Here is a 26876-nt window from a genome sequence, read left to right as displayed (position 1 = left end):
TTTTGAATGTAACACTGGTGGTCAGGTTATATTAATATGCTGCATTAGCATACTGTGCACACTCTCTCTCTCTCACACAAACACACACACACGCACACAGGCTAGACTGTCATCTGAGGACAAGGATGCCACCAGCTGGTATTTATCCCAGGTTTTATAAGGTTTTGTTTATCACGCAGCTTAAATGGCTTGTCTCTGTGTGTGTGTGTGTGTGTGTGTGTGTGTGTGTGTGTGTGATTTCACAAATAGGCTGTATGAGAATAAAGGAGAATCAGACTTCATGGAGTCCGTGAGGAATCTCTTCACCTCATTCAGCATCATGATGAACAGTGACGCTGAGAGCACCAGCATGGTCAAGGTACATGAGCACACAGTCGCTTTCTGATGATGCGTATCACGCAAATGTCTATGCTCATTTAGTAGGGGATCTCAAGGAATTTCTCCAGTTTGAACTCACAGATCTTTCGTAGAGCCTGATGTCGGGTCTTTAAGCAAGTCATGAGCCCTTTCCTGCCCTGTGTATGCTTTAAAATGCCTGACTTTTAAGCCATCATGGTCAAAAAAAAAAAGCATTAGTGCACTTCTACTTAGGACTGGACAATGTGACAATGTGTGATTTTGATATCATGATAAACAAACATTCTACGTTTCATAGATATCAGTGCTGTTGTAATTTTAGCCATTGTACAAATGTGGGTGTTTGGATACTGAAATTGTTTTGTTTTTCTCTTTCAATACTTTTCTTAGGGAAGCCTAGCCAAAGTGAATTAACATAATGATGTCTTCAATTATCAGAATTTTATATTTTTGCCGCATTTCCTACTCCTACTTCTAGGAAGAAAGAAATGTGTTTTACCAAAACAAATCCAAGGTTTTGTAATACCATTTCACATCGATGAAACAGCAGCCCCAACGCAGGATTAAAGATTTGGCAGAAAATCAAATCGACAGTCGATTAGACACGATCAGTGTTTTAGAGCTACAAGGCAAATGTAGTGAACAAGTAAAGGAGGTTTTTCTCGCAGAAAATCATTTAAAATCCTAAATGCACGGCCAGATTTTCATATGCGTGCTTAAAAAGACTTTTAAATACATGGCCATATATACATTTTGTCTCCAAAACCACATCAAGTCTGTATTAATTTTTCGGTGGTATGGATTCCAATATTGAAAAATGGATAGGTTCGGTGTAATGGATAGATTTCCATTACACCATTACTTGCTCTGGCACTCTGAAGGATGAAAGGTCAGATATCAAACATGTCTGAGCTGATTGACTATGTTTGCGAACATAGTGAAAAATTGTGTACATTAATTCTTTTCACTAAACGTCTCCTTTTTTGGATTCAAATTTATATCTATTTATACTGGAACAGATTCAAAATGTATACATGCAAAAACCAGACCTCCATGATTTGAATACCTGACATTTTGTTGCGTCTCCACTCATGCCTGTACAAATAGGGATATGAATTATATAACTAGTTTTAATCATCTCTGAGTGTGAAATTATCTGTCCTGTGTGTGTGTGTGTGTGTGTGTGTGTGTGTGTGTGTGTGTGTGCGTGCTTCACTGCGAAATGCACTGCTTTGAATATTGTCTTAGTGCTTTGTGTTCTTCATCTTTTATGCTGCAGAGTGATGCATGCTGGCTGTGTTTAGGATTCTGCTGTTTTCTGTCTGATCTGTGTCTGTCCTCTTTTCTCCCTGTTTTTCTCTTTATCTGTTTTCTCTTCGTGCTCCTCACTCGTGGACTCATCCTCTTTAGCTGCTCCTCAAGGTATTCTGCTATTGCTTTTCCTATTTCTTCTGTTCTGTCAGTTTGTCTTCTAACTTTATAGCCTTGAATCCTAACACAAGTGTTGTCATCTTCACACTGTTTGCGTAACAGTGTAACAGTAAGAAGAGTCACATTTAAAGGAATCCTGTAGCAGGACATGTAATTAATTTCCATTCTATGCTCCTTATTCGATACAGCTGAAAGAAAGAAGGAGGTTGTTTTAGAGAAATGAAATAATTCATCTCACATCCTGATTGAGGAAAGAAAAAAAATGCGAAAGAAAACTTATGTTCTTATGTTCTGTCCTTTCTGTCTCACCCGTTTAATATCCCAGTCCTTCCTTCCTTCCTTCTTTCCTTCCTTCCTTCCTTCCTTCCTTCCTTACTTACTTACTTCCTTCCTTCCTTCCCCAGACCTCTTTGACCCCTTTCCACCTTTGTCCACCTTCTTTATTTCCTCTGACCATTCCTTCCTTCTTTCATTCTTTCCTTCCTTCCTTCCTTCCTTTCTCACACTCTGCCTCCCACACTTTGCCTTTTTTCTTTCATCTCCTCTTTCTTGCATTCTCGTCTTTAGTGAAATTGTTTTGCTCCCATTTTCCTACCAGCAGCCTATATACCTCCTCCATTAAGGTTTGTTCTAACTGCTCCTGCACTTTTCTAACAAGACTTCACTCCTCAACACTGCAGTATATATGGTGGCAGCAAACAGGCACAAAATCTTGATTACAGAGCACTAAAAGCGAGTGGCACCTTATCATTCACAGGGCAATACCTGCCGGAGGCGGGCTCCGGAGACTCTGATGTAATTTGGTTCTTTAGTTTTCAAAGGTAAACACTCGAGCTGCCCTCATTTCAAAGCTGCCACTTCAGTCAAATCAAATCTGTATCAAAGTGGAGAGAGAGAGAGAGAGAGAGAGATCCCATCAAAGGAGAACCTTCACAAGCCTCTTACGCTGTTGCTGCTCTTTGTAGATTCCCACTCAAAGCTCCTGTGTTAATGATCGTTAAACCAGACCCCGGGCCAGGAGATGAGCATCACAGCCTGCAATTTATTCTCACCTGTTCACCACAGGCAACGGATTCACTTTTCCAAAGACACAGGGAAAGAAATAAACATGCTAGCTTCTTTCTGAAACATAGCAGCTACGTTCTATTCATGACTGACGGTAATCAGTAACCCCAACATGTATGAAATTGTATTTCATAAACTCATTCCCCATCATGAACTTCTCTGCCTTGAATATTCAGCGTAGTTTCGGCTGTGGCTTCAAGCAGGTCCGATTGATTTCCTCATCACATCTGCGCTGTTTGTTGATTTGCTTAGAAAAAAAATAACTGCCTCATTTCTGAAACAAGCTCCAGGCTCCCCTCCCTCGCAACACCTTTGTTCCAGTGTGTCATGGCGTGAAAATCAATACTGTATCCTTAAGCAGGGACACTTGGTTTACATTTGTTAAGGACTGCAGGTTTTCCACCTTGTATTTATTTGTGTGTGGTGAAATATCAGTAGGTAATGATATACTGCAATATTTATCAGGTACAGTATTATGGTGGACACTTCATATGTATATATATGAAGTGAATATGAATATAATGAAGCATATATATATATATATATATATATATATATATATATATATATATATGCACTGAACAGCCATAGCATTAAAACCACCTGCCTAATATTGTGTAGGTCCCCCTTGTGCTGCTAAAACAGCTCTGACCTGTCAAGGCAGGGACTCCACAAGACCTCTGAAGGTGTGCTGTGGTATCTGGCACTAAGACGTTAGCAGCAGATCCTGTAAGTTGCGAGGTGGGGCCTCCATGGATCGGACTTGTTTGTTCAGCACATCCCACAGATGCTTGATCAGATTGAGATCTGGGGAATTTGGAGACCAACACCTTGAACTCTTTATCATGTACCCCAAACCATTCCAGAGCATCTCACTGCCTCCACCAGCTTGCCTTCTTCCCATAGTGCATCCTGGTGCCATCTCTTCCCCAAGTAAATGATGCACACACACCTGGCCATCCTCATGATGTAAAAGAAAATGTGATTTATCAGACCAGGCCTTGCTCCATGCTCCAGTTCTGATGCTCACTTGCCCATTGTAGACGCTTTCGATGGTGGACAGGGGTCAGCATGGGCTGTTTGACCTCTCTGTGGCCATATGCAGCAAGCTGTGATGCACTGTGTGTTCTGACTCCTTTCCATCATAGCCAGCATTAATTTTTTCAGCAGTTTGTGCTGCAGTAGCTCTTCTACGGACCACTGCATACCGGGAACACCCCACAAGACATGCTGTTTTGGAGATGCTCTGACCCAGTCGTCTAGCCATCACAGTTTGACCCTCGTCAAAGTTGCTCAGATCCTTACACTTGCCTACTTTATTTGCTTCCAAGACATCAACCTTGAAAACTGACTGTTCACTTGCTGCCTAATATATCCCACCCCTTGACAAGTACCACTGTAACGAGATAATCAATGTTATTCATTTCAGCTGTCAGTGGTTTTTATGTTATGGCTGATTGGTGTATATAACAAAACAGTAAATTTTTATTGCAAATGTAATTGGTTTTACATTTACTATACCAGCCCATTATTGTGATACATTTGAATAGCTAGTAAGGCTTGAGACCAAAGTCTCTCATTCCTGTTGAAGGTACCTACTATCAGTACTATTTCTCAAAATATTATGTCTGTCTACCACGAAATAATAAACTTAATATGTTACATTTCAAAAGGCCTCACAAACAAAGTAAGAAATCGTGAAACATAACTGGCTATAGTATATAATTTATAATGTTATAATTTATAATATTCATCCATCCATTTGGTTGTTTGGTTAGTTGTTTGGGTAGGCAGTTATTGTTATTTTCATTAATACAGCAGTAGTTTGCTACCAAGAAGTTCTTAATTTTTTTTTTTAAGAATTAGAATTGTGTTTCACTCAAAACCCCATTTAAAACACAAACATCCATCCATCCATCCATCAGTTTGATTGGTTGGTTATTTGTTTGGCTGAGTAGTTGTGTAGTTATTGTTATTGTCATTATAACAGCACTGGTTTGCTACTAAAATTTTTGTAATACTGACAAAAATTCTTTAAAAAAAAAATTGTGTTGAACTCAAATCCCCCAGTTAACCCAGAAACAAATAATTCTTTCCCTCATTCCTTTCTCCCTCCTGCCCTCCCTTCAGCTCTCACACACCTTTAATATTATGTTACAAATATCAACAGAAAGCAGCACCGAATATAAACTATAGATCTTAAAGGACAGAAGTACAGATGGGTGACAAATTAAAGGAAAATCTGGTGGCTCTGGCATTTATTTATTTTGCCTGTTGGTTTGTCCACTTGTCCAAAGATGACAGTTCTTTTGACTGATCACATTTATCCTCTGATGAAACATTTCTACCATGATGTGAGCAGTCTCTTCCAGGATGACTCCGCCCTCATTCACTGAATGGTGAATGGATAAAAACGAAGTAAATCAGATGCCATGGCCTTCACAGTCACCAGATCTCAACTCAGTTGAACACCTATAGGAGAGTTTGGAGGGATGCGTTAGACAGCACTCTCTAACACCATTACCAAAACACCAAAGGAACATCTTTTGGAACGGTGTTCATTTCTCCTGTACAATTCCATAGACTTGTCGAATCTCTGGCAAGGTGCACTGAAGTCGTTCTGGTGGTGGCCCAACACCTTACTTAAGACACTTTGTTGGATTTTCCTTTATTTCATCACCCTTCTGTAGTTAATATCATTTGCAAACTCCTCCATAGATTTGACTTCTTATAGGTCTCTGTCTAAAAGCCCTGTATCATAAAATGGCTGTAGAAATGAAAATATATTACATGGACTTATGAAATGCACATGAGCAGCAGGGAGAGAGGTAAAAATACTGGACCCTTCATCAGCCGCTCCACTGCTATTGATTGTCAGTGTGTGAAGGCTTATTTACAGCTCGTGAATCTATGTGCTCAGCATGGGGACTCGCAGAGTTATTGACTGACTCGTTTGGGCAACAAAGCATCGAGGAAGAATCCAGTTAGGGAGCTCTTCAGCGTGGGGTTTGGAGACCGTGGATGGATTTGTGAAAATAATATTCACAGTCTCTGTCAATTTGTAAACAGTGAGAATGTTCTGTTGATTTGTTTTCTCTACACTATTTGCAAATTCTAACATCACACAGATTTTCTTGTTTTATTATTTTCTCATCTCTCCCTGAATATTAACCAATTTTTTTGATCAGTGAATTTCATTGGAAGCTAACAGAAAGTCACTGTTACATTCATTCTTCTTTGTATTGTCTACTTGGAATTTTTGATGGTGAATATGTCTTCTCTTATCTCCAGGGTGCGGCGTTGAAATATGTTCCTACCATTGTCAATGATGTCAAACTGGTCTTTGACCCAAAAGAGCTCAGGTGGGTTAATGTTTATCATATGTACAAGATGCACAAATACTATGCTAATATAATTTTCTTTGTTTAATAACACTTTTCAGTCACACAGCGTGGTACAATTACTAACCAAACCCAGCACTTGCTGTACACCCTGGTTCCCTGGTACCCTGCTTCCCATTACATAACTGTTCTAGTAAAAAAAAAAATAATAATAATCAGACGAGTAATCTGAATGTTGTGAGGTGGTGACATCATTTTGCGTGTGACACAAGTGCTACTAGTAAACAGCAACAATATTAACAGTAATGGAGGAGCTTTAGAGTTTACTTTAACCCAGAACTTTCTGGGATTGTAATCTATGGGAATGTTAAGAGACACTACTGAAGCTCACTTTACTGCATGGTCTGTTTAAAAAGTGATCCCAGTGATCTATTTTTTTTTTTCTTTAAATGGTTGTTGTCTGACTCATGGCTACTTCAGTGGCTACTTGACCCCATTTTGTCCCTGCTCTGTTTTCTAGGTAAGGGGTTCTTAAACTTTTTGCAGCCACCGAACCCTTGAATTGTAAAATAAATTTCATGAATCCACTCTAAACATAATCCTAATCTTAAGATAGGAGTGTCATTATTTAAATGTGTATAATAATATCTTGGCTATTTGTTTGAGACAAAGAGCTTTAATTCCTGAACTTTCCACCATCTCCAGTCGAATAGGCTCTTGTTGTTGTTCTTCTTTCGGCTGCTCCTGTTAGGAGTCGCCACCGTGTAGTTTTTACACCGGGTGCCCTTCCTGATGCAACCCTCCCCAATTTTGATCCGGGCTTGGGACCGGGTGAGAGCGCTCTGGCCTAACCACTAGTCCTCCAGGGGCCCTCAAGTCATATAGGCTACAAAGTATAATAATAAATAAAAACTCAAATATAATTAAATATAATTTTGATAATGGTGGTTCGTGATCTCCATCATTAGGGAAAAAAAAAAAAACACAGACTACCTGGTGGTCCCCTGACCCCACTTTGAGGACCAGTCTTCTAGGTACCCTGGCAAGAAGTGTACTTAGTAATGGTATCCTCACTTATCCATGCAAATACAAAGTGTGTGATGGTTAGTATTGTTGTGTAATCTTCATATTATCTGTCCTGTTAGCTTTAAGGCTGATCATATCTTCTGGGAAAATGTAATTAAATTGGCAATATAGCTTAATGTAACAATACTATGATATCAAGGAAAGAAGTTGTGTAATAAAAAGAAACAGTGGATCGTGGTCTCAATGTATTTTCACTCAGAGACATAATTATGTGGTGCTGGTGTGCTGATTGTAAAGAGGGATGTAATACAATGTAATGCACGCTTCTCTACAGCTCGCCCGTCTCTCAGCCCTCAGCGAATGCAGCCACAAGGGCCGTAAATTAAATCAAGGCTGAAGATAGGATTTACATTCTGCAAATTTGACAAATTAGGCGCTCCTCGTTCTTGTGATTTTATGGGGGAAAGAAAAAAAGAAATGCTCATTTAGTTTGGGCTCTTAAATGGCCCTTTGAAAGAAAATCTGCTGTCATAGCTGCTTTTCCTCTCATTATGGAATTATCTTTAGCCCTTGGCTTGTCTAAGTGGCTGATTTCATTCGCGCACACAAACACACATGAACACATATACTTAAATGTTCTTTTTTTATTTTAATTCACTCTGGTTTATCACTACCATGTTGCCATGGGAACACAGGGCATTCTTTAATAAATTAAAAATTGGAAGCTTTGGCAAATTGCTGCGTTATAGGTGTAGGAGGCTACCGAATGGCTCAAGAGAAAAGCGTTTTCCCTATCGTCTGAAGATCACCAATTTGAATTGCGATGATTCCACAGCCATTCAGGGCTAGGCCAGCATGGCTGCTCTCAGGGTGGGAAGGATGACGTACACTCTTTTCTCTGTCAGTCGTGGGTGTCTGTGAAGTCATGCATGCAGAAGAATGTGGAGAGCGCATTCCTTCGAGCATGTTACAGTAAGAGTAATAGGGTGTAATAATAATACTTCCTGTTACAGGAAAGTAAATGACTTCACGTTAGTGAATATATGTGGAAGGGGGCGGATAGCTCTTTTTTCCTGTCATGGATTATTTTCCTATAACAGAATGTCTTAAAGTTTTTATTGCTTGCGTATTGTCTTCCCCCACTAAGGTCTACTAGGTAAACCAGATTCCTCATAATGGGTCTGTTGTTGAAGGAGAAATGAAAAGAGAGATGGACAGAATTTTTTTATTGGCGAACTGAAGCACGATTGTGTGAAAATACAGCCAGTACTGCATAGGTCTTAACCTAGGTCTCTTCTGAGAAAGCTCTAATAGATGAAAAATCCACATAATCATCCTCCATCCAGCTCAGTGTTTCCTGGCCAAGAGCTTGAATCAGATTTACTGTATATCGACCATCTGGCTGGGAGTCACACTGGCTCTGATTGGGCCTTTAACCTAAATACATTAAACATTAAGTCTAATGCATAATCAGACTCCCTCTCTTTACAAACACTCATGCATTCACACACTTCCCCTGTGGCATGGCCTCTAAGGGATTGTGTATATGTGGCTGGGTTGGTGTGTGTGTGTGTAGCTGCCCAAGGCTCCTGTGCAGGGTGTTTAGAAGCCCGCATACACAGATTGCACTGGCTTATTTTCTCTCCACTGTGAACTGAGAGACAATCGCTGAGGGACAGTTGATACACACATACACAGAGGACCCATTAGGTTTTTTTTTATTTTAACAGAGTGCATGAATGATTTAGTGGTGGCAAGTTTGTTTTCCTGTAAACATTGTTACAGCAGCTAAGAGCCTCTCCAACACTCTTCATCCTTTTTTTGTTTCCTTTTTTTTTTAATTTTATTTTTTTTAAACATCTTACTGCTAACACCCGCTGTTGGGGAAGACGGTCTACACTCTGCACTGTGTTGTGCTGAGAGCGTGGTCCAGCTGCCAGATCAGTGCTGAAACTGTGCCATGCCCAACAGTGCTCAATGTGGAGCTATCAGTGTTTATTTGAGTGTACAAACAGTCACAACAGGGCTGTCTTAGACTCACACACAGGACTGGGTCTGTGGTGTGTTTAGGAGTTTAATGGTTTAATCCATTGTGTAATCCATCTGCAAACACAATGCATCCTGCTACACATTACGACCCACTTTCACAGAAAATCCTAAAGCTTAAAGTGATTGATTTAAAGAAATCTTATAAAATAAAATAAAATAGGTTCCTGTAACAAATTAGAAATTTGTTAGCTTATGTCTCGACAGTTGCGCACATTAATGTGGATAGATTAAAATTAAAATGCCTGTTTTTATTCATTCTGACCAAAATGGTGATTCTTTTTTGACCACTGGAAACACATCTTTTTAAAAATTGTCCCAGGCATGGATAAATTTGAAAACATTTTCACACTCAAGTGTGGATGGCACATGCAAAACAGAGCATGAATTATTTTCCACTCCTGTTGTTTCTGCCATGCTGTTACAACTGAACACAGGCTTGTACAACATAAACACAGCATTCCTGTGTGTAACATTGACCTTTGTTTTTCCCACTGCTGTGGGACTGACCTCTGCATGCTCAATGCTCTCGCTCTCCCTACGCTCATTTGACCAGTTGATGTGTTGGAAATATATAATACAAATAAAAAAGGTGTTGTTTTAATAACAAAGGTGTTGCGGCGATTGTGATGTTGGTCAGCGATGCAGTCAGCTCATCTAAGAGAAGCAACACAATGCCACAGGAGAAAAAGATTTTGACAAGTCTTAGCTGCTTAGGCGCAGGAAAAAGCAGATAAGCAGTGGCAGGAATATGCGAGTCACCTGCGAGTCAGGTTTTATATCAAACATTTAAATACTCTCTTCAGACAGTTTGTACAATTTCCTTTAAATGTTCGCCAGAGCTATGGGCCCTCTACTTAAATGTAAATTATAATTCATATTATCAACAACAACAATAATAAATAAATACATAAATAATAATTTACAATAAATTAAATGCATTATTATTATTATTATTATTATTATTATTATTATTATTATTATTATTATTATTATTATTATCAGTGTTGTTGAGTTAATTTCAAAAGTATTTCCATGCTGTCCTCATAATCTTCAAGAATTTTTGTTAGTTGTAGCCTTCAATTTTACATTTGGTAATTCACTAATTTTGCCTTTTTATTTTTTTAATTTATTATTATTTTTTTAAAATCAAATCCTGAAACTGAACATACACAGGAGTTCATATATTTGTGTGTACTTGGGACTAATGTTTTTGCCATTCAAACATATACCTGTAGTAATGATGATGATAATTTTTATCGTCTATGTGTCTCTGTCTCTTCAGTAAACTGTTCAGCGAGTTCATCCTGAAGGTGCCACCAGGTCGCTTGGTCAAGCAGAAGCTCTACTGCATGATCGACATCGTCCACAGTGACCTCTTCACTCAACATGGTACGCAAACACACTCTAAAGCCCACTAAAGGTCACCGAGAGAGTGGAGCGTGTGATGATGCTAATCACGCTGGGCATATATGCAGGCGTTTATGCATACGCTCAGTATTTATTTTCGTTCCCAGGGACTTGCTGTAGTCATGTATAGGCTTTTTTTTTTTCTTTCTGAGAGAGAAATGCTGAGGTTGGATATTGCCTGTGTGTCAGTTCTTTCATGCTGCACTGTGTGTGATGATGTGATGGGGTTTGTGAAATTCGGAAGTCAGCAACAAGGTTAATAGAGTGTTGTGGGGTTAAATACCTTCAGGGCTAAAATGCCCGCCAAAGATATTTATCCACCAAACCACCAAAAGTTATCATATTTTATTTCTCATTCTTTCTTTTGGTGCTACTAGATTTGTCTCACTGGTAAACAGACTTTTTTTTATCATCATATAAAACTTTTAGGGTGTTTATATTATTGAATTGTCACAAAACTGGAAATATATCCTCTTGCTGCTGTGGGCTTTAACTGACAGTTTTTTTTTTTTGGGAAGGGATTAAGATTTTAAGTCTCAAGGTTTTATATCTCCAGGATACACAAAAACCCTGCTGAGTCACAATCACGATAATGTAACTGTAAAACAACGTAGCTTCTGGTGTTTGCTAAATATCATGTAGTCTAATAGAGAACTAGATTTATTTTTCATTATCAGAAAGTAGGGATGCATCTTGCAAAGTTCTAGTACATGTTTTTCATACTCATTGATAGAGATACAGAGTAAACTACTCAGTATTACACACTCGGGGGGGCCTCATGGAACATTTTATCTAGTTCTGATTGTGTTGCTGTGAATGCGTTGGCAATGAACTCCTCGTGGTGAATTTTATTCTTTAATGTCATTTCATTTGAACAGTGACTTTAATAGTGCGAAGTGCCATGACTTGCACTTTCATGCAAAGTCTAGACCTTGACCAGCAAAGGGAAAAGAAGTATGCGTGTCTCAGTGCTCGCAGAACTGAACTGCTCTTCCACTCTTTATCTCTCTATTTCTACCTACCTATCTATTTCTCACCCCCCCCCCCCCACCCCATTGAGACAGTGAGACAGTTTCTTTGCTCCATGCTTGTGAATAACTTTGTGTGTGCACGCAATTCGCAGCACCGTGCGTTCATTTCACCATGCTCACTGATGCTGCTCTGCCCACTCAGGTCAGCAGGCCTCGTGATCGCTCTTAAAAATACTGCTTAAACACCATTAGATGTTTTATCAGGTTACTTGTAGGAAAGATGCTGTAGTTCCTTCTCTTGATATTTTCAGACAGCACAGTTTGCTTTGCTGTAATCCATAGTCATGAAATGCATTTAGATCTCTTGCAGTTTGTGTCATCTCTTCCTTCATGTGACAACGGACACTAGGCTAAAGACACATAGTATCGATATGGACGTATCCCTAAGAGAAAGCCCACAAAATTTCTCAATTGACACTTGCCACATTTTCAGCTCTTTAGAGAAGTAATACATTAACAAGAAGAATAAATATGAGCTGCTCTGCTGTCGCTGTATTCATCCTTACCTAGAAAGGCAGCACGGAAGTTTAAACTCTCCCTCGCTAATAAATATCGCTGGGCACAAAGCAATTACTATAGGATTCCCCAGCCAGTGTAAATCTTTATTAGATTACTGTACACACCGTGGCCATGCCTGAGAGAGAGCATCCTTTTACCATAACTCACTGGTAACCAGATAAATATGTCCAATTTAAAAAGAATAAGCTGTAAACAAGCTGCTGAATCTCTTTTTCATTGAGTTAATCAAATGAATCTGGCACACCTGAAATGTATTATCTTAAATATGAATAAGGAATATATTTATTCGAGATGACACTATTGCTTGGAAATGACTTGAAAAAAACACCACCACCAGTTGCTCAGTGGAAGCCTTAGGATTTACCTGTGTGATTTTAAAAGGTAAGCAGGACTTGGTGATGGCGGCCATTATGACCAAACAGACAGCAGAATCTCATTTCCTAGTAAAAGTTTCACGTACCCTGTGTACTTTGTGGCGCTCCAGATATCTTTTAGTGAGACTGTTTTACGACTAAACTGTTAATAGGTGTAACCCAGTGTATCGTCTGATACTTGTTAGTTTTGCAGATTCTGGGGCTATAATTAAGGCACGATTTGGAAGATCTGGACGTGTATTAGCAATTACTGAGTAGCTAGTAGCAAGAAGAGTGTAGATTAAAGTTTGCTGGTGGTGCTTGATGTACTGCTAATATGGATCATTACATTGCATTTTTAAAATTGTAAAAGAGTGACGGTAATGGAGGACGATATGGCAGCTGAAAAAAAAATTCTAGGTGCCGCAAAAGAATGTTAGGTTATTTTATCTTTTATGAAGACAAAATAAGCTTACAGAGTACACAATTCAGTTTTTTATATATATATATATATATATATATATATAGTGGTTTTTTTCCTAGACTGGAATGGTAAAATGGCGATCATTCAGGTTTCAGGTTTGCTTTGATTCTTAAAACCTTCAGATGTGTTTAGTAGTAAAAAAGATATGTAGTAGTGGGCTGCAGTGAAACATTATATAATAAGAGAGGAACTAAGGCTGAACTCAGGTCACTGAGCTTGAATTAAGTAGTACACAAAGTGAACAGTGAGTGAGTAGGGCCTGAATTTCACTGCTGTTTCACTGGTTTTACAGTGTACATATGTTTTAGCTTCATAAAATGGTATCTGTCCAGACCCAGAAAGCTGTTACCATAAAACAGAGGCAACTATGTGACATAAAACACTCCATGTGGGAGCTTTATATGCTTTTAAACCTTTTAGCCCTGCGGCTATGTGCATGTGATAATATGAAAATGTGGCACAGAACTGGGTGTAAAATCTTTGACAGGGACTGTGTTTGGAGAAAAGTGGATGGTGGACAATCTCATGCTACTTGTTGCAGAGTGTATAAACCCCCCAGTAGCTGTATGTGTTTACACATGTTCAGATGAGAGTTATGGTACAGGTGCTGTTTCTGCATGATGCTAATCCTGTACATCAGCCATTGTGTTTATCGGTACGAACCTAAGTAACTCGGGTCATTTGTAGTTTGTCTCTTGTGGGCATGTAACAACCACTACAACCACTTGTCTAAAAAAAAAATAATAATAATAAAAAAAAAAAATCGCAGTATCGCTGTACTGCTCATAGTACATGATTTTTTTCACTTGCAATCTGTTGTTTCTTGAGGAAAACATGAAGGACAGATTGGCAGAGAGGACCGTCTGTTCTGCCAAGAGAACTGGAGGTATAGTGTAATGAAACATACCTATTTTAATACTGTGCTTCACCAAGAATCAGGTTGTGTTTGCTTTTATTTTTGCTGTTCTTAACAACCATTTGGGTGTGACATGCCATAAGTAATATTGAATTTTGCTTAAATTTTGTTCAGAGGCACATGATTCATCCCCCCAAAATATCAAACTTGCTTGAAATTATCAGAGCATCTGTGTCAGACCAAATCATTCAGACTGCATGATCAGTCACAAGTGATTTTTGGCTGAGCTGGTGTCAGGTTGTCGCAGATCCCAAAATTAGTCTCTAACAAAGATATCAGGGCTAAAATCATGTAGGATAGATTGGATGCAACTCTAAACTCTGCCCAGACTCATGTACACACACCTGAGTTACACTTTGTGCTGGAGACCGCTCATTGCCAGATGGTGAAAAACACATGGAAGTACACTCTTGCCTGTAGTCGTCATACGAGAGCGCAGGTGGTATTATTATTATTTTTTTATTTAAATGCCACTAGCACTCCTGTAATGTGCTGTCTTAAATGTCAGCTGTGCTTAAGAGCTGTGTGCAGTGGGAACTGGCGTAGGCTGATGCCTGCTAGCTCTAGACTGCTTTAGCATCGGTATGTCAGGATGACTTCCTGTTCCCTTACGAATCCTTTTTTAAGTACTTAATCAATTACTCATGACAAATGTAGCCTAGTATGTTACACGTAAGCAGCAGTATTGGCAGTGCATCATTTTATGTCATTCTTTTCGTAAAATGAATAAACGTGTAATTATGCTTGATAAATGATACTATTTGGAGAGCTTGAATAACAGTAACCATGTTAGATTTTTTTAATTTATTTATTTATTTATTTAATTCTCTCAAATCATTAAGCCTTGGTCTCAGGGTAACATCTAATGCAACAGCGAGAACATACGGTGGCTCTGTAGGTCTAAATAGATGAACATCTTTCAGCTGTAATTATCTGTAACTGTGTATCCAGTCTTGTCTTAATTAAAGCCCAGCATGCTCCATCTCAGTCTCTCTCTCATACACACACACACACACACGTGCAAAATGTGGAGTCATTTTACAGTGTAATTATCGAAAACGTGTAACAAGGCTTTCTAAAAGCTGTAAAATGAATTTGTGTGTGATTTCTGTGATTTAGGGTAAACTAAACAGCATGCAAGAACAAGCACAGCAAATTCCTGAACTGCTGAAACTGTTTAAAAGATTATCCAGGTGCTATCTGTCCCGAAAATGGCTCGTTGTGCACTTTCTCTGATGGAGTGTGAGAGCACAGATCCTTTCAGGATGGAGGTCTGTTTAAAGAGCTCAGTTCTTCTGTGAAATTTGATATTAAGGACAAATGGCTGTTTGGAAATGTGTATAAGCGTATAAGTTGTTGTTTGTGTTCAGTGCTGTTGTGTAAGCTTTCAGCTAAACTGTAGAGAAAGAGATAATGGTTCATAAACACACTTAGTCTCTCAGAGTGTGCTATGGAATTTGTGTGTGTGTATGTGTGTAGAAAAGAGAGAAACACTTGGTATGTGTTTGGGATTGTATGATTTGTATGTGTGTGTGCTGTGTGCTGTTCACGTCAGAGTTGGAGTGATGCAGCTGTAGTGTACTGTGCTCTGGTCCTCTTGCATCACCTCTGGTAGAGTTGAGGGATATAGGAAGAAAAAAAAAAAATTATACACACTCACTGGCCATTTTATTAGAAACACATGTACATTCATGCAGTTATCCAATCAGCCATTCATGTGGATGGATTAAAATCATACAGATGCAGGTCAGAAGCTTCAGTTACTGTTCACATCAGACATCGGAATGGGGAAAAATGTGACCGTGGCATGGTTGTTGGTGCCAGATGGGCTGGTTTGAATGTTTCAGAAACTGCTCATCTCCTGGGATTTTCACACACAAAATTCTTTACACAGAATGGTGTGAAAAACAAGTGAGTGGCGGTTCTTTGAGCGGAAACGTCTTGTTTACGAGAGAGGTCAGAAGAGAATATCCAGGCTGTCTGAGCCGACAGGAAGGCTGCAGTAACTCAGATCAGCACCCTTTACAGCTGTGGTGAACAGAAAAGCATCTCAGAATGCACAACGAGTCAAACCTTGAGACGGATGAGTTACAGCGGCAGAACGCGTGTCGGGTTCTCTTCCTGTCAGCCAAGAACAGGAGTCTGAGGCTGCAGTGGGCACCAAAATTGGACAGATTGGACAAACATGGCATGGTCTTTTCCAATTTTTAGCTGCCTAATTTCTGTAAGTGCATATCCAGACATGTGCACACACACAATCTCCGGATTCCCTCAGCGTCCAGGAATAAGATTTCCCTTGGTTTTGTAGCTGAAAAAGATTAACAAAAGGCTTTTCTTTTTGCTTTTTGATCACATAGCTTTGCTTTAAAGCCAACATCAGAGAAAATGGTTTTAAACACTGGCACACTTCTCAGATTGATTTTAGCAGAACATAGGTGAATGCTGATGCTTTTTGTTGCATTACTGACTGGTTAAGCAGCAGGAAGTTAAGAGTGTGTGTTCTTTTTGTGAAATCCACTGTGAAGCTGTTGAATTGTTTGAATACACACTGAGCAGTGGGAGCTCTTTCTGAGATTCAAAGCATTGCGAGTGTGCTGATTTCATTAGATTATATGAACCTCGTGCACTGATTATATTTGTAAATGCCTTCAAGAACAGTATCACATGACCTTCAGGAACAGGAACTCAATTTAATTCCGACTTCTGATAAACCAGCACCACCTGCTGAGTGACCCGTAATCTGAAGAACATTTCAATCATACAGCCCCAGTGAAATTAATCAGCATAATTGTTCATATCATGGGCACTTTCATCATTAAATACTGTCCTATTTCTGAGTTTAGCTAGGTTTGTTTGTTTACTTTAATATTGAGTTACTGGTCATTTTAATTTGTTTTTGAAACTTTTTGCCAAGACAGTGGTTTAGTGTTTGGGTAATCTCTGTTTTTGACAGATTTGAGCACGGCATATCCATTGAGTACCTGCACCCTGTTATTTGCACTGCTTTGCTAAGAGCATCAGGTCTGTTTCCAGAAACATGATGCATTATCTCGCTCTGTTTTGACAGGCAGGAGATACTCTTCAGAAAATCAATTGTACAGTAAAAATATCTTACCAGGGCAAGAGGAACAGAGATGAGAAACTGGATTGTTTTTGTTTTTTTGTTAACACTGTAGTCCCTTGTTAGGGAGTAAAAACTTTTATAACAGTAAACTTTCTATACACTTTAAATCATTATTTAAATTCTTCCAAACCCTTAAGTTTAAGTACGGAATAAAGTATGAGGAGGCATGCTGAAAATCTGAAGTCAGTTCATGTAATCACTTAGATTATAACAGATATAAACATTTTTTTTGTTTCTCTTGGAGTTATAAGCAAACAGACAAAAAAAAAAGCTTCTCATGTTACTGTTAAAAAACTCTGACACTGGAGACTCCTTCCATTAATTATAATAAAACATCTAACAGAAAATGCCACCATATCATCCGTTATACATATTTTTGTTAAATAACCGCACAGTGTTTAATCTGTTTATTATTAAGCTTAGATTATGTGGCGCGTTCACCCTACAAGTTTCTGTGAATGAGCTGTTGCTACAGAAACGTATTAGAACAAGTGCATTAATATAAACCTGTCATTTAAATTGCAGCTGGAACGACTGCCAGAACATGCTCTAATAATAAAAGATAATAATAAACACCTTCTGACAAATCAGATTTATTATTATCTTTGCCGTTTTTTTCACCATTTTCTCTCTAATTTGATCTTGGCTAATTCCCACCCACGAGCCAGCTCTTCCCTATCATATGACTGCTAACAATCAGGGAGGGTGTGGGCCAAGACACATGAAGCCAGCCAACTGCGTATTTTTAAACTGCTGCTCATGCTGCATCACAAGGCACAAGGCAAGACACATTCAGAGGAATGCACTATCTGCCCTCTTCCATATAGGTGAGCTCATCGACACTGATGATTGGCTAGTGTCACTGTGATTGACAGGAGAGATAGAGTGTGCCATCCCTCCCAGCTAGAGAGCATGGCCAAGTTGTTGTCTTGGACTCTCGGCTACAGATGCTGACCAGTCAGATTTGAAGATTTAATAGCACTGTGGTAGAAGTAAATAGAATAGTCGATAGTAATCTATGCCCCCTCCCACGATGCCTCTCCTGATCAGCAACTCGTATCATTAGTAAAGAGTGGAGGGCGTATGAAAAGGCACATAGAAATGGAAGCCGGAGTGACACACATGAACCAGTGACTGTCAAGTTTAAGACCTCCTGGCGCTAAAGTTTCGTGAGTTAGAAATATTCAAATGATCCTTTAATAATGAACTGATTTTTTTTTTTTTTTTTGCTTCCAAGTCTCATTGACATGGTGAGGAGTGCCATATGGGGAAGTCCTCAATAATGAAAACCTTTAATTAAACAAATTCAATGGGGATCTTAGAACAAAAGAGTGCACAGCATGAGAAGAAGCTTCAAAAATGTGTGTTTCTGCAGTAGAAGACTGAGTCAGCTGAGGAAATGTATGCACTGTAAGACTGTAAGTCTGTGCGTTTTCTCACAGGATGCAGAGGTTTTGTGACCTTAGTGTTTTAAAGAGCTATCTGGGCGAGCAGCGGTTTTGAGATATGGGCCATCATAGTTTGGACTTTCTAGCTAGCATTCCACTTTTACAGCTCAACGTGTTATACACGTCAGTGGTATTCACAACATCAAAATTCTCAGACAGTTAGACTGTGGAGTTTTGAACTGTAGCCAAACACTTATGGATCAATATTAATCTGAGAGTTTAAATACTGTTCGGTGTTATGATGGTCTATCTGATTGCCACTTATAAAGCAGTCTCAGATCCTCTATGAAATTGTTTTGACTCATTTTTGAACTAAATGTCAGATACTTTCTTACACTAAGGTCACAGTTTGTTTGCCGAATGACTATCTTGGGAAAACGCATTAAACCTGATGCATCAACTGTTGTCTTTCTAGCAGCACTTAATTAAAGTGAATGTTGACTGAAATTTAAAAACCCCGCTCCAAATGATATTGCTAAATTCAGACACAGCTTGATTTAAATTCCCCCAGCACTATGTCTAAAGGTTAGCATGTGTTTGCTCTCTGTGCCAAGATGAAGTCTTTTTAGTGGCTGGTTTTATTTTTTTTTCTGCAGCTATAGACTGTATGAAACAGAAGTACAGTTTAGGGTTTTTTGCTGCTGGTTTCTGTGATAATTCCAAGTCAAGCTGAGTAATTTGACAGAGGGCTGCTCATTAAGCACACCTGAAATGCATGTTTAATATAGCAGTGTGAATGTAGCAGAGTTTGACTGTTAGCCAGAAGAAAGTGTCTGGGAGCCACACATGTCGGAACTGGAAAATAGACTCACTGTGCACGCTGTAATGTAATAGGACAGAATTTGTGCACAGAGTCAAGGTACTATGCCTCACAGGCTTGTTTTTATTTCTTTTTTTCCCAAGATCAGAATTAAACTCTACTTCTATGAAGTAAATATAAATAGAAGATTTTTTGCTGATTTATTTTAAAACAAGGCAATTTGTCATTAAATACACGTTAATTTGCAAAAAAAAAAAAAATCCATTTTTTGGCAAGAATTTTTTCTTAGCAGTTATTCCTTTGATATTAAAACCGTTAAACTTTCACATAATTGTTATTAGAATATTATTTCATGGATTTAAAAGAAATAAATATTTTTTTTGTATAGTATAATATTAAAGATGTCACTTACAGTCAAAACCACTCAGTGTATTAAGAAAGCTCAATTATAAATATCCAATGTCAAATCCAATCCAAGTCAGGCTTGAAGATTTGTGAGTCAGTGTTGAAATAACGTGAATATAGCTCTTTTGAGAACAGCTCATTTTAGAAAATGGCCAATAAACATAACTTTAGTAACCCATCAAATCGTGGATCATTACTTCATCTAAGGCAATGTTTATAAATGCGCTAGACAACACGATTTTTCTTAAATAAAATTTACAAAGATGTTCTCTTTTGAAAGATTTAAAGAAAAAAAAATGCCGATGAAATTCTATCTGAAAAATGAAAAATTCATTCTGATTTGTTACGCATTATTAATGACTAAGAATAGTTAATGAGTAAGTAGTTAAGAGTAGAGATGAAAAAAAAAAAGTATTTATATCAATAAATGCAGACTTCTTATTGTTTGTGGACGTATGATATTACCACAGAAGTGTCCAAAAGCCTTAAAAGCCTTTAATTTTATTGTTTCTATTTTAAACATGCCATGAGAAATTCAAGATCTAAACTCTCAGTGAAGTAGCAGTCCACTTTGCATTATCTAAAACCCCAATTAACTTTGACAGGCTAGAATTTAGCAGTGGCAGTGATGCTACAAAATTGTAGCTTTTTAAACATCTGGCTTATACTTTCTCTGTTAGCTGTTATAAGCCCAGGATATTCAGGGAAAAGAAATTCCAAAACAAATGAAACTGCATGAATAGGAGGAAATTATTACTCACACATCTAGCATCAGCTCCTTGTCTGGGTACGATGTTTTTAAAGAGTGCGAAATAAATGTTTATGGGTTTTTAAAATGTATATAAATGCATCAAATTGTTCATGCGATTCAACATTATTATTGCTTTTATTTGAAAATGCTTCTTTGGTGCCCTAAAACTCAGCATCGTGGTTAAATATCGGTTAAATCACCCAATTACCTCAATCTATGCAACTGGTGAGAATTGTTTAATTTTCCTCTGAAATGCTTCAGTCACAGTGAAGTGTTAGGAGGCCATCTGTTACTGTAACACTCGATTCCCTTAATGGTATAAGCTGCAATTAGCCATAAGCTGAAACCATATTTCTGTATGGAGGTCATTTATTGCTTTGCATTTTGCTCCTGTGTTTAATTTCTGCTTGTGAGCGAAGTTTGCCTGACCCCCGTATACCTCCCAGGTCTTCTCATTATATGATGTGTGGGAGCATGGCGCATCCTACAGCCCTGCTGTTTTTGTGCTATCTTCTGTGATTGTAGTTCCGCAGGTCGGGAAGATGGGAGATGACTAAAGAGGCTACAGATGCATTATATTGCCCGGAAATGATTGATGCAGTGAAATGACAGCTTGAGAGAAATGGAGAGATTGTTCCTGGGATCAGGCATCGCCGCTCCAAAATTTTAACGTGAGATTAATGATAGGGTGTTCTATCCTTGAGATGTTCAGAAGACAAAGAGACAAATGTGTGCGAATGTATGCAGTTGTGAGTGCTGGCATTAATGGCTCAGTATGGATGCGGTGCTGCGTCCGTTAGACAGTTGGAGGCTATAATAAGGCACCGCAGCCCTGCCTATTCCCGCTGCATAATGAGTTTCCATCTCCTCTCTTTTCTCGCTTTCTTTGTTTTTTCTTATTTCCTCTCTTCTCTCGGCTCGCTTGCTCTTGTACATAATGTTCTGATGTTCCTGTGCACATCTCTTAAATATGACTCTGAGATTTCTCTTGCTGTATGATGACCTTTTTAAATATTCAGTCTCGTTTCAGATTGTCTGGGTTGCACTTGTTTATTAGCTAATTGTGATAGAGCTCTATAAATACTGTGTTTATGCGACATCTAAACACTTGTAAGTGATGTTAGTTCCAGTGATGAAGTTTAAATGCAGAATTCAGTATTGACAAAAATGCAAAATAAATCTCTTTTAATCCCTTTTAAGTGCTATTGACTATCGAACAGGAAGTGATGTGTGTATGTCCTTTCTTTGATTAGGTTAGCATGCATTTGATTCCTACTAGAGGTAGGCGATATGCCAAAATTATGATATGATTATTAAAAAAATTATCACGGTATCCGTGACATCTCAGAAAAGCGTATTGAGACAAAATGTATTACAATATTGATTTTATATCATATTATCCAGATTTAATTCCCAGCACAATGTGATAGTTCAGAATCCACTGAGAATCTGTGATAAATCTAAACTGAGTTCGCAATTAAGTACTTAAGCAGAGGAAGAGGGAAGTGAAAATGGCAGTGATCTTGGCTATTTACATTGAGGAAGCGTTAACTGATGTATGTAGCAAGAAGAAATACTCCACAACAGATGGCAGGATAGGAAATATAACTCCACGTCTGTAAAAATTATCAGCACAACAGATTGTATTAGAAATTATTTACATTTTCATAAAAACTCTTGCTCTGTTTGCTTTTATTTGGAAGGCAAAGCTGATGCTCCACCACAACCCACCCAGGCATTCCCACCCAATTTATCATGTGTTCTTCATTGCAGAGCAAAAAAGTCCATGGTAGGAAATCTGACCTGATCCGAAGTCAAGCCAGAAGCCAAGTCCAGGGGGTGGAGTGTTTTTCAGGCTGCATAAGTGTGTTTAATGTGTTATTTTGTGCTTCACAGTGTTGTGTGGGTTAGGGATTGGGGTTAAAGTTAGGTTTAGGCTTGTAGAAGGAGTTGGATCAGATCCAGCTCCACCCCTTGGACTTTTGGCTCTACAGCAAATCTCCAGCTGAGCAATTTCACACTGGGGAGACCTGTGTGTGAGGGCTCAAACCGATCTCTTCACCCTACAGTGAATTTAAATGTTTGGTTTTGGTTGTATGATGTGCAGTGCTATAATTTTCTCTATGGCTGTAGATATAATTGTGTGTGTGTGTGTGTGTGTGTGTGTGTGTGTGTGTGTGTGTGTTTAGACTGCAGAGAGATCCTTCTGCCACTCATGACTGATCAGCTGAAGTTTCACTTGGAGCAGCACGAGGAGCTGGAGGCCTGCTGCCAGCTGCTCAGCAACATCCTGGAGGTGTTGTACAGGAGTGATGTGGTGAGTATACACACACACACACACACACACACACACAGCTACACACTCAGTATGGTGGTATACACACATTTGTATGCACATGTACACACATCTGCATGTATCTCTGCTCTTTTCTCTCTATTGACCTGCAGCACAGAGGACAGAGAAGGTCATACACACATGAATGCGAGCACATGATCACACACTGCTGCCACTCAGACTCACTGCTGCACTCTGCAGTTGTCAGTCTGCGTTTAATTACCCAGCGTCCCGTTCTGCACACTAGAAACAGATGATTATTTTATGGGCTGCTTGTTCCATAATTCATCCCTGCTTTATGAATTATGCTGAGATTTAGTCCACTGAAGAACACTCTCACACGCACTTTCCACCTTAGCATGGTAGCAAACTGTAGCTTTTTTTTTTTTTTTTTTTTTTTTTTTTTTTTTTTTTTTTAATAAAGGTAAAGGCATCTTCTGTCTGTTCTGATTGACCTCTGTGTGTGTGTACTAGGGGTGTAAAACAATGTCATTATCTGTATTTATTTAGTGCTCCAAATATCTGTATCTCTGTTCGGATTTAAATTCAAAGCAGTTGTGGCCTAAACTTATCTGTACCTGTTCGTTCCGAATAATGCATTTGTATTCGGTTACATTACTAATCTGTACATTAGATATGCCCCACAGTATACCTGAAGTACACTGTGTTTTATTTTTTCTTCTCCACGCTTTGAAAGTAGGTTGCAAGGGTTTGTATATAGCAGGTTTTATAATTCACATGCATCTAGGAGTTTCATTTTAAATGGATTTCCCTGCTGAGACTCATACCAACTTCCAATTTCACACCACCAAGTGTATTTAAAGGAGGAAAATAAATAAATAAATCAACCTACACACACACACAGAAAATACCCAGTTTTTTTTATTACTTTACTCATACACACTTGGTCCATAGGGGTCCTTTCACATTTGAAAGCTAAGAACCAGTCAGAGCTGTAGATTGTATTGTGTAAGAGTTTGTTGTACTTAGCCTGTTCTTCATGCTTTTGTGTAATTAAAATGCAGTGATCTTTTCTGCTACAGATTATATAAATATATGCCAGGATTTATTACAGATTACTGCCTCTAAAGTGATGTATAAGACAGAACACAATCCAAGCATATAGCTGTTAGAGGAAAAGTCCACCATGAAACACATTACATCTATTTATACTGACATATTTATGACGTGCTTTGTGGTTATGGTGATTATTTGTTTTGATAATTTGTTGGTTGTTTATTTTCATTATTCTTGTCAGAGGGTAGCAGTTGCCATGATATTACAGTGAGACATTGCTAGTGTAGATTAAATGGTGTAATGAGGGGGGGGGAATGTATACTATTTCTTAAAAAAAAAAAAACAAGGGATAATGGTTTGGTTTCGCTGTTAGCTCCTAAAAACAAAAGAACAAGATTTCTCTGGTAAATGAGAGCTCCTTGCTTACCATTTTTCAGCATCATATTAATGAGAAATCCAACAAAGAAGTATTGGAGACTGCTAGAATGAAGATATATTCCTCCAAGTGATGAATTATGGGTTTAGACAATTGCTGTAGAGAGAGTTCTCCCTAGACATGTAATTGGCAGCTGTTAAGTCATCCTTTGAAAATATCTCACTGCTGTATGGTGATTACTGTGTGTGCGTGTGTGTGTGTGTATTTCTAGGGTCCAACTCAATGGCATATTCAGATCATTATGGAGAAGTTGTTGAGGACAGTGAACAGGACGGTGATCTCACTGGGACGCGACTCTCCTCTCATTGTAAGTCCAGCTTTTTCTTTGTTCACAGGATAAAAGCGCTTTTTCACGAGCATGAATAAACGACCCCCTTTTTTTTGTTCAGTCAACGTGATGTGGTAACAAGTCAGCAGTTTCTTTATTTCCACTGCCAAGTGATCCATACAGTAGCTAAGTGAATTTGGTCAGTCTTTGTGTCATCGCTCAAGCCAGACAGCTACCATTCTGAAAAGCCACGAGCTAGAATTGGTTTTCGACCAGACAGTACAGCACAACGGTGTTTAGTGGAGTCTGATAACATTCCTATCAAGCAGAACAAAAAAGCTGGTCTGCTGCTGAGCTGTGAAACTTCATCAGTGTGTGTCTGGAGAAGCAGATCCAGAGAGCAGCAAGAAGGTCTACCAAGTTAATTCTCAGCATTTATGGCTAACAGAGTCATGGTGAGCCAAATGGTGCTGCGAGGAATAGAGAAGCTCTAACAAGGTTACCATAAGATAGACAGCCTGTGGTGCAGATGTGGACCCTGCAAAGTGTTTTAGATGACCAAACTGAAAAAAAACCCCACTTACTGTAGCAAAGCATTCAATGTATGGCCATAGTTCAGCGACTTTAGATTTCTTCACCTGAACCTGAGCAGCTTCTGTAGCAGCTTCTTGGTTGCAGTTTATCCAATCACACACTGTTATGCAAATTATTCAGCTGAAGGCAGGTCATCTGATCAGAGACTAGTTACAAAGCTGAAGACATTAGCTCAGAAAGGAAGAACCAAAAGTCCAGGGGGTGGAGCTGGACCTGATCCAATGCTGCCTATAACCATAATCCTAATCCTAACCCTAACCCAGGAGATGCTCTGCAGCACAGAACCACACCCTCATGAACAACACACTTATCCAGCCTGAAACACACTGAGTTGTATCCACGCACTGGGCTTTTGGGTTGACTCCACCCAGGTAGGAGATGCTGGATCAGGTCTGCTCCATGCCCTGGATTTTTGGTTCTGCAGCAAGGGGTAGTTGCAGAAAAGGAAGCGGTGTGGGTTTTTTTTTTTTTTTTTTTTCCTCTGTGGTCTGAAGTGATGACATGGATTTTACCAAAACAAACAAACAAACAAACAAACAAAAAAACTCCTCCTGGAATGGAATGGACACTGGTACTCAAGCAGGTTATGGATAGTTCTGGATTCAGATTAGTATGTGTACTGTCTGGTGGAAACATGTATATGTGCGATGTTCTCCTGCCGTCTTTGAATTTGTCCAGCTCTTATAGTTTTCCTGCGGAGTGCATCATGGAAACTCCCATATCTGTAGCTAATAATGCAGCATATACAGAGCTTAGTGCTTCAGCATGCTTTTATTGTGTTTTTGCAGATATGAAGTACACACACACACACACACACACACACACACACACGCACACAAACTGCTTTAGTGCACTGAATTATCAGTGTGTTATTGCTAGCTGAACTCTGGTCCCTCTCTCTACTGCAGTCTCGTGTCAATTACAATACAAATGATTCACTGCAGAAACACACTCTCATCCTCTTTCCCTCTCTCATTCCCTTGTGATCATTTCTCTATTTCTCTCTGATGTGTACACACACAAACACACATTCTCTCTGTCACGGCTTCATTAGCAATGGGGATTTAGACCTCAGTAATTATTACAGCACACTGAAATGTGTGTGTGTCTTATTACAGGTAACTTCTGGCTTCTTTAATTAACCTTAATGTCCGTGTTTGTTGAAGACCTGGAAATGAAAGCGGATTGACACTCTGTATTTGTGCTTGGGTTTATTTCTAAGAATTGAAACTTTTTTCCTGCCATTTTTGCTTTTCTTTTATTGGCGTTTGTGTTTTTTATATTTGATCCTCATGCCGCCATGTGGCCCGTTATAGAGAGACTTTTAGTTCACTGGATATTTTATGAGCAGAAAATTTAAGTTTGTGATTTTTTTTTACTTGTCTTTCTCGTCCGGTCACTTACCTCTCATCCCAAAACGACTTTTTCTTTTCTTTTTCTCTACATTACTGTCCTCTAAATGCTCGTAGCTGTCAGTGACCCTGTTGAGACCTTTGGCGAGTGTAAATCATACTGCATGTTTAACAGTTGACGCAGGTCTAAAAATCTTGTAAATTACATAAACACACGTGAGAGGAAGGATGAGTGGCACATGTACCCAGAAAGAAATACCTTTCTGTTGCTTGGTGCACTGCTGTCTGTTTAAGAGGAATGATGAAGAAGAATATTTTAGATCCTGTGGTAATTTTTGTAAGAATGCAGATAATTTTTTTAGTAAATTTTGTAGAGACATGATGCACAGATACTATAATTTGGCGCT

The 26876-nt window shown here is 38.8% G+C and overlaps 1 protein-coding gene across 2 annotated transcripts in view; it reads left to right on the top strand.

Moving 5' to 3' along the window:
- dock1 (dedicator of cytokinesis 1) overlaps positions 1 to 26876 on the top strand; it is a 258880-nt gene that overhangs the window by 91491 nt on the left and 140513 nt on the right. For both annotated transcript variants that reach the window (XM_026915791.3, XM_026915792.3), the window contains exons 23-27: positions 250 to 358; positions 6145 to 6215; positions 10552 to 10658; positions 22657 to 22784; positions 24467 to 24562. In XM_026915791.3, the coding sequence (XP_026771592.2) occupies positions 250 to 358; positions 6145 to 6215; positions 10552 to 10658; positions 22657 to 22784; positions 24467 to 24562 (511 nt within the window). The remainder of the gene's footprint in view (positions 1 to 249; positions 359 to 6144; positions 6216 to 10551; positions 10659 to 22656; positions 22785 to 24466; positions 24563 to 26876) is intronic.

This window comes from Pangasianodon hypophthalmus, chromosome 12, assembly GCF_027358585.1.
Source record: "Pangasianodon hypophthalmus isolate fPanHyp1 chromosome 12, fPanHyp1.pri, whole genome shotgun sequence".
Lineage (NCBI taxonomy): Eukaryota > Metazoa > Chordata > Actinopteri > Siluriformes > Pangasiidae > Pangasianodon > Pangasianodon hypophthalmus.
Note: the sequence above shows the minus strand (reverse complement) of the source record. Positions and strands in the feature narration are given on the sequence as shown.